This window comes from Thamnophis elegans, chromosome 15 (assembly GCF_009769535.1).
Source record: "Thamnophis elegans isolate rThaEle1 chromosome 15, rThaEle1.pri, whole genome shotgun sequence".
NCBI classification, from domain to species: Eukaryota; Metazoa; Chordata; class Lepidosauria; order Squamata; family Colubridae; genus Thamnophis; species Thamnophis elegans.
Genome location: NC_045555.1, coordinates 5598478 through 5606798, shown reverse-complemented (window position 1 = coordinate 5606798; position 8321 = coordinate 5598478). Strand labels below are relative to the sequence as shown.

The following is an 8321-nucleotide window of genomic DNA, read 5'->3' as shown; positions in this document are numbered from 1 at the left end:
GAATCCCTAAGCGCCACGTAACAGAGTGAGCTCCCGTGACTTGTCCCAGCTTCTGCCAACCTAGCAGTCGAAAGCACGTAAAAAATGCAAGGAGAAAATAGGGACCCCCTTTGGTGGGAAGGGAACAGCGTTTTGTGCATCTTCGGGAGTTGAGTCACATGACCACGGAGTTGTCTTTGGAGAGCACTGGCTCTTTCGGCTTTGAAACGGAGATGAGCACCGCCCCCTAGAGTCGGGAACAACTAGCACATGTGTGCGAGGGGAACCTTTACCTTTAAGGGTGTGTACCCCGATACCCTCCTGAATCTGTTCTCGTTTTCCCTGTTAGGCATTTCTTCCAACGTCGTTCCCATGTACCTCGGAGAGATGTCCCCCAAACACCTCCGAGGAGCCATCGGGTGATGCCGCAGCTGTTCATCACGGTGGGAATCCTGGCAGCTCAGATTCTTGGGATGAGAATGATCCTTGGAAGTGCCGAAGGTAAACCGGAGAGATGGGGATTGGTGTAGGCGGGGTTGCTGGGTGTTGTGCAAGAACAGGGTGTCAGGGTTCCAAACAGCATCCAAAAATAAATCAGAGTCCGAGGCAAAGTATTGCTCAAGTTCCAATTGATTAAGAGAGCCATGTTGGCACATCTGGGGAAACCCAAATCTGAAAGCTTCCTGGTTTTCCCCACCCAGCTGAAAGTCCAAGACTTTGCCCCCACACCCACAAGTCCATCACGTGGTCCAATCTTCCACTGCCACAAAGACAGATTCCTCCAATCCAGTTCCGGTCAGGTGCAGAGGTGCAGAAACAAAGGATGACCTTGCTTTCTCGAAAGAATGTTGTTATGGCTACATGGCATCTAATCCCCCCCTCCCATTTTCCCACAATAGAAAATGCATGGTAGAATAATAGAAACTGTTTTCTGACACGGCGATTGGTGTAGATGTGTTGTTGTGGGGTGTTGTGCGAGAACGGGGATTGACGTAGACGTCGTTACGGGTGTTGTGCAAGGATGGTGATTGGTGTAGCCCTTGTTGGGTGTTGTGCCAGGATGGGGATTAGTGTGGGAGTTGTGGAAGGATGGGGATTGGTGCAGGCATTGCCGTGTGTTGTGACGCGTCCTCCCTCTTTCTCTGCAGGTTGGCCTATCCTCATGGGCCTGACGGGGGTCCCTGCTGCGTTACAGCTTATCCTCCTGCCATTTTTTCCCGAGAGCCCCAGGTATCTGCTTATCCAGAAAGGCGATGAAGAGGGCGCAAGAACAGGTACATTTCCAGCTTCTAGGTACACCGGTAGTCCTTGGCTTACGACCACAATTGAGTTCAACGACCACGATTGAGTTCAAAACCACACCCACAAGACCATCCCATGGTCCAATCTCCCACTGCCCTGCTGGCAGTTCCACCCACCCAATTCCGGTGAGGTGCAGAGGTTCAGAGACAAAAGATGACCTTAGATTTCTGGAAAGAATGTGTTATGGCTACATATCGTCTAACCCTGTACAATCCCTCCTCCCATTTTCCCATCATAGAAAATGCATACTAGAATAATAGAAAGTGTGGCAGGCCAGAGATCCCAAAAGAAAAAATGGCTGCAGGCCTGACATTAGATTTGCCCCGGCCTGCGACTTTTCTTGCCGCATTCGTTTAAGCGGATCACCGCAGTTGTTAAATTGGCAGCACGGTTGTTAAGTGAAGCTAGCTCCCTCCCCCCCCCACACACACCCACTTGGCTTGTCAGAAGGTTGCAAAAGGGGATCACGGGACCCCCACCCCCGGACACTGCAACTGTTATAAATGTGAACCTGTTGTCTGAATTTTGATTTGTGACTGTGGAGATGGTCGTTAAGTGTGAACAATGGTCATCAGTCACTTTTTTCAGTGCCGTTGTAACTTTTGGTCACTAAATGAAACTGTTTTTAAGTCAAGGAATACCTGTACCCGCCTCCCAGTGTTTTGCCTGCCGTAGTGGAAAGTGGAAAGGAGCATTGCTTGGCTATATGGACAGTCCTTGACTTATAACAATCCCTTTAGTGACTATTGAAGTTGCAGCGATACTGACTTTGGCAATGTGAATTTTTTCACACTTAACGACCATTGTAACATCCCAAGGTCAGTTGATCCAGATTCAGATGCTTGGCAACTGATTCATATTTATGACAGTCACAGTATTCTGGAGTCATGTGACCCCCTTTTTGCGGCCTTCTGACAAGCCAAGACAACGGGAAGCGAGATTCCCTTAACAACTGTGTGACTAACTTAACGGCGGTGATTCATGCAAGGAAGGTCGTAAAACAGGGCGGAATTGACTTAGCAACTGTCTTTGCTTAACAATGGAAATTTGGGCTCAAATATTTCGGTCGTAGTCAAGGACTGCCAATAGTTTGGGCTCTGTTTAATACATCCCTCTTAATCTTTGTCTAAATACCCCATGATCCCTTGCGAGGTGGAGTCTGGGCAACTGAATGGAGCTAGTAGAGTGTTTTCGTGGCCGGATGCCTTCCCTGTTGCCAATGTGGAGTTTTGTTCAGCAGATGTTTTCTCATTGTGCCGAGAGAGAGAGAGAGAAATAACTGCCTCTGCCTAAGATCAAATCCACAGCCTCCTGATTGTGAGGCGAGAGCTCCACCTCTAGGCCACTCTTAATATAGGGATAATTTTTTGTGGTCCTCAGGTGTAACTGAACTACAATTCCCAGCGTCCCCTGCTCTCATCTTGGCTTCTTATCCAATCCTAGATTTTATGTTTCTTGTCTTTTCCCTGCTTTTGGCTCAGCTTTGAGGAAGCTGCGAGGCTCGGATGACGTGGAAGAACGAGATGGACGAGATGCGGCAGGAAGACCAAGCGGAGAAAGCTGAGGGACGGATGTCCATCTTGACCCTCTTCACTTATCCAGGCCTTCGCTGGCAGCTCATCTCCATCATCGTCATGATGATGGGGCAGCAGCTGTCTGGGGTCAACGCGGGTAAGTAAGAACCACTCCATGCATGCTTTTAAGAAGTACGGTGTGTGGGTGCATCTCCTAGAGGTCATCCAGTCTCGCCCCTCACTCGTTTTTTTCCCCTTCTCGCGATACGTGTTTGAAAGGATGGAAGTCAAAGGTTGAAAGAAAAATCTATAAACTGGGTTGGCGTGTGTGTGTGTGTGTGTGTGGTGGTTATTGGGAGAGGAGGCCACGAGGAAATCTTGAGGCTGTAGAGACCAAGGGATGGATGTCAAATTCGGTTATTGGGAGAGGAGACCACAGGGAAATCTTGAGGCCGTCCAGACCAGGGGATATCAAATTCACTCTCTTGAACTCTGTTTTCCATCTGATTTGCAGGTATATTATTACGCGGACCGTATCTATTCGAACGCGGGAATAGAAGAAAACCATGTCCAGTATGTGACGGTGGGAACAGGAGCAGTCACGTATTCATGACTATTATTGCGGTATGATTTATTCAGATTTGGTTAGTGCGCGAGAGATATGACCCCCCCCCAACTATAGGTAGTCCTCCACTTACGACAGTTAATTTAGTGACCATTCAAAGTTACAACGGCACTGAGAAATGGACTTAGAACTGTTTTTCACTGTTACAACTTTTGCCTGTTCGTGTGCTCAAAATTCATTCGCTTGGCCACCGACTCGTATTTGTGACGGTCGCAGCATCCCGGGGTCACATGATTCCCCCCCCCTTTTTCGACCTCCTGACAAGTGAAGTCAGTCCCCAGATTCCCTTAACAATTGTGCTATTGACTAAAGAACTGCAGGGATTCACTTAACGGCCGAGTTACTAACTTAAATCAATGGCAGCGATTCGCGGCAAGAAGCTTGTAAAATGGGGCAAAAGCTCACTTAACAAATTCCCCCTGAGCCACATAAATTTTGAGCTGCCTTGTGGTCGTAAGCCGAGGATGACTTCTGAGCCAAACGAATAGAAAAGGGAATTCAGTTCGAATTGGGAATTCTTATTCTTCCCAGCTGTTTAGGAAAGAAACATGGAAAAGTAGAATTTTGCCAACAAACTGCAGTTTGTAGGATTTGAGGAAGCGCGTGCAAGAGAAGGATGGGGGGGGGCAGCTCTTCTCCGCATGGTGGTGAATTTTGTCAGTGCCTTATGGTCTTCGGTTTCCCAATCTAGCTTTTTCCCCCCACCTCGGCAGGTATTTGTCGTGGAGGCGCTGGGACGGAGGATTTTGCTCCTGGTTGGTTTTGGGATCTGCTGTGTCGCCTGTACTGTGTTAACTCTTGCGCTAAATCTCAAGGTATGTTTTTTAAAAAAGGCTTTTGACTGGTTTGAAGGGAAGAGGATCAGAGTGCTACAATTTTAGCCTAGATTCAACCATAGCTTGATTGCTTCCTTTAATGGGATGTGGTCTTGGGAGAAAGTCCTTACAATAAAGATACACCTAGTATTCCTGGAATACCTCTCGGGGCGAACCTTTTCAGAATTGTAGAATAACTTAGAATTGCTTCGTGGTCCCTCCTCCATCAACATCTTCAGAGTAGGAAGGGACCTTGGAGGTCTACTAGTCCAAGCTCAAGCAGAAGACCCTATGTTATTCCAGGCAAGTGGATGTCCAGTCTCTTCTTAAAAGCTTCCAGTGTTGGAGCATTGACAACTTCTGGTGGCAAGTTGTTCCACTGATTAATCGTTCTAAATGTCAGGAAATTCTCCTTAGTTCCAGTTTCTTTCTCTCCTGGTTTAAGTTTCCATCCATTCTTTCTTGTCCTGCTTTTAGTGCTTTTGGAGAATAGCTTGACTCCCTCTTCTTTGGGGCAGCCCCTCAAATATCGAAAGACTGCTATCATGTCTCCCCTAGTCCTCCTTTTCATCAGACAAGACATCCCCAGTTCCTGCAACCGTTCTTCATATGTTTTAGCCTCCAGTCCCCTAATCCTCTTTGTTGCTCTCTCTGCACTTTTTCCAAAGTCTCAGCGTCTTTTAAGTATTTTTTTTTAATAATTTATCATTTCACTTTTCCCCTAGGCGATCTGGTGGATGCCGTACCTGAGCATTGGCTGTGTAATCATTTACGTCATGGGACACGCCATCGGTGCAAGTGAGTAGATATTGTGGGTGTATGCTCGGAGGACATTCACAAATCAGCCTTCTCTCTGAGTTGGCTTGTCAACGCATTCATGCCCTCCACTCAGTACTATTAGTAACCTATGACTTTCACTAAGTGTTATATCTTATGATTCTTGAGGAATGCATTCTATTTTATTTTTCTTTATATACACTGAGAGCACATGCACCAAAGACAAATTCCTTGTGTGTGCAATCACACTAGGCCAATAACAATTTCTACTCTACTCTACTCTACTCTACTCTACTCTACTCTACTCTACTCTACTCTACTCTACTCTACTCTACTCTACTCTACTCTATTTATTGCCTCTATAACACTGATTTACTGGATATTATAAAACAAAGGGCCCTTGAGATTAGTTTCTTCGAATCAAAGCCTCATGTTTCTAGTCCTCAGGGACGCAACATTAAGAGGTGGTAAATTAATTTTTCACTTAGAAAAAAAGTCAACGATTGCATTTAGTTCTGTCTGGAAATCCCGATGGGTTTTTCAGAGGAAAGAAAATTAGTGATTTAGGAGTGATTTTACAGAAGCAGGAAATTTTGATGTAACCTGAGAAAAGGATAAAATATAAATGCCTTTATAATGGTCAAAGGTTTTCCATTTTTTCCTATTTCCTGTCCTATTCACTATTTTCTATACTGCTTTTATCTCGTTAAAATAATCTCTTTAATAAAATTATGTATAATAGAATGTATAATTACCATACTATAGGCATCCAGTAGGACGCGGTGGCTCAGTGGCTAAGATGCTGAGCTTGCCGATCAGAAAGATCGGCAGTTCAAATCCCTAGAGCCACCTAAGCCACCCAGCTTCTGCCAACCTAGCAGTTCGAAAGCATGTAAAATGCAAGTAGAAAAATAGGAACCACCTTTGGTGGGAAGGAAATGGCATTACATGCGCCTTCGGCATTGAGTCACACCAGCCACATGACCACAGAGACATCTTTGGACAGCGTTGGCTCTTCGGCTTTGACACAGATGAGCACTGCCCCCTAAGGAGTCGGGAACGACCAGCACATATATCCGAGGGGAACCTTTACCTTCCTTTTAGGCATCTAAGCTTCTAGTCCTCATGAAGCAACCTCAACGGAGAGGTGTAGCCAACGTCAACTTGCAAGCTCAGCCAGGCCTAAGATATTGGTTGAGGGAATCGAATTTGCGTTTCTTGGATGAAGGACACTCACCTCTCTCTTCTCTATTTCCAATTCTTCCCTTGTAGGCCCAATGCCAAGTGTTATGATAATGGAAATGTTTCTCCAGTCTTCTCGCCCAGCTGCCTTCATGGGGGGGTTCGGTGCACTGGCTGTCGAATTTCACCGTGGGGCTGGTTTTCAGCTACTTGGAGGTAAAATCGTTTTTAACTTTTTTTTTTTTTGCAAGGGGGGGGGATTGGCCCAGCGTGCTGATTAATGCGTGTAAACATGCAAAAATAGAGGAGCGGTGGGGTGGCCTAGGGTGGAGCTCTTGCCTCGCAATCAGGAGGCTGTGAGTTCAATCCTAGGTAGAGGCAGATATATTTCTCCCTGGAAATACATACTCCTGAATACAACTCCGCCCTGGTGACAGGAAGGGCATCGGGCCACTAAATACTCCGCCCCATTCAGTTGTCAAGACTCCACCCTTCAAGGGATTATAGCGTCGTTAAAAGATGAGAATGCAAAAATAGAAATCTGACTCTTGAGCGGGTGGTGTGACCCGCAAATGAATAAAATAGTCCTTGACTTACAAAATTTCGTTTAGTGACCGTTCTGAACTAACACAGCACTGAAAAAAAATAACTTGGGGACCCTGTTTCACACTTACGACCCACGGTCACCTGAAACGCTTGGCAACTGACTTGTAGTTATGACGGTTGCAGAGTTTGGGGGGGGATGTCACGTGATCTGCTTTTGCGACCATCCGGCAAGCAAAGTCAGAATAAGGGAACCCAGGTGCATTTTGCATTCGTGTTGCTCACTTAACAGCGGCAGTGATTCGCTTAACAACTGTCTCGCTTAGCAACAAAAATGTTGGGCTCGATTGTATTGTTAAAATAGAGGGGTGCGTGAAGTTTAGGTCGGAGGCAAAGCTTAATTCTTTCCTTACGAAACCCAAAACTTCACCTTGATTTTGAGCAGAGATTTCTCCCCAGATAAAAAATATTTTCTGCCGACTGGCGCAGCTTCTATCTCCCCTTACAAACGTCCTGTCTCTTTGTTCCTTCCTCCAGCAAGGGCTGGGCCCCTACTGTTTCCTAATTTTTGCTGCCATCTGCTTGGCTACCACGATCTACGTCTTCCTCATTGTCCCCGAAACCAAGAACAAAACCTTCATGGAGATCAACCAGATCATGGCCAAGAGGAACGGTACCGAAGATCCGGCCGAGAAAGATGAATTGAAGGATTTCACCGCCGTCTCCGTGCCGTACAGCAAGAAAATGGATGGGGAGAAAAGCAGCGCGTTGTAAGGTCTTTTGGCAACCACCGCAAAATTTCCCCGTGTAAATAAACCCACCGAACTCTCTTGCCTTAAACCTCGCACGGTTTGCAACGCGCCCGGCGTCTCTTCGCCTCGCTGTTGGACAAGGGGCACCCTCAAAAACTTAAAAGTTACATTTCGAGGAGAAATGGAGTGACCAGGCGTTGCCATTTTATTTTTCCAGCCGTTGCCTTCCAAGGCGGAACTAGCGAGATTTTGATGGAATAATGTTTTGGAAGAAATCCGGCTAATATTGCTGCATGCTTGAAAAAAGTGCATTTCCCGTCGGGTGGACTCTGAAAATTTTTTATCAGTATTTCTTGTTGTTGTTCTTGAATCGGGATGGATTTCAGCTGACTATGTGGGAGCATGTAAATAATTTTTGTTTAATAATAATACTGGGGGTTCTGTTTTTACGATAAACACCTTAATTTAATGTGGGAAAAGACCCCCACCATTGCTTAAATTTGAGAGGGGCACGGTGGCTCAGTGGCTAAGACGCTGAGCTTGTCGATCAGAAAAGCCAGCAGTTCAGCGGTTCGAATCCCTAGCGCCACGTAACGGAGGGAGCTCCCGTCACTTGTGCCAGTTTCTGCCAACCTAGCAGTTCAAAAGCACGTCAAAAATGCGAGTAGAAAAATAGGGACCACATTTGGTGGGAAGGGAGCAGCGTTCTGTGCGCCTTCGGGCGTTGAGTCATGCCAGCCACATGACCACGGAGACGTCTTCAGACAGTGCTGTCTCTTTGGCTTTGAAACGGAGATGAGCACCGCCCCCTAGAGTCAGGAACAACTAGCAC

The 8321-nt window shown here is 46.5% G+C and overlaps 1 protein-coding gene across 1 annotated transcript; it reads left to right on the top strand.

Moving 5' to 3' along the window:
* Positions 1-328: 328 nt before the first annotated feature.
* Positions 329-7825, top strand: LOC116518527 (solute carrier family 2, facilitated glucose transporter member 5-like). The gene is given in 12 exon segments (XM_032231993.1): positions 329-397; positions 400-480; positions 1128-1253; positions 2763-2797; positions 2799-2952; positions 3311-3394; positions 3397-3419; positions 4134-4235; positions 4961-5033; positions 6285-6348; positions 6350-6410; positions 7275-7825. Coding segments are annotated over 12 exon segments (1086 nt in total). The 5' UTR covers positions 329-351; the 3' UTR covers positions 7512-7825.
* Positions 7826-8321: the final 496 nt, after the last annotated feature.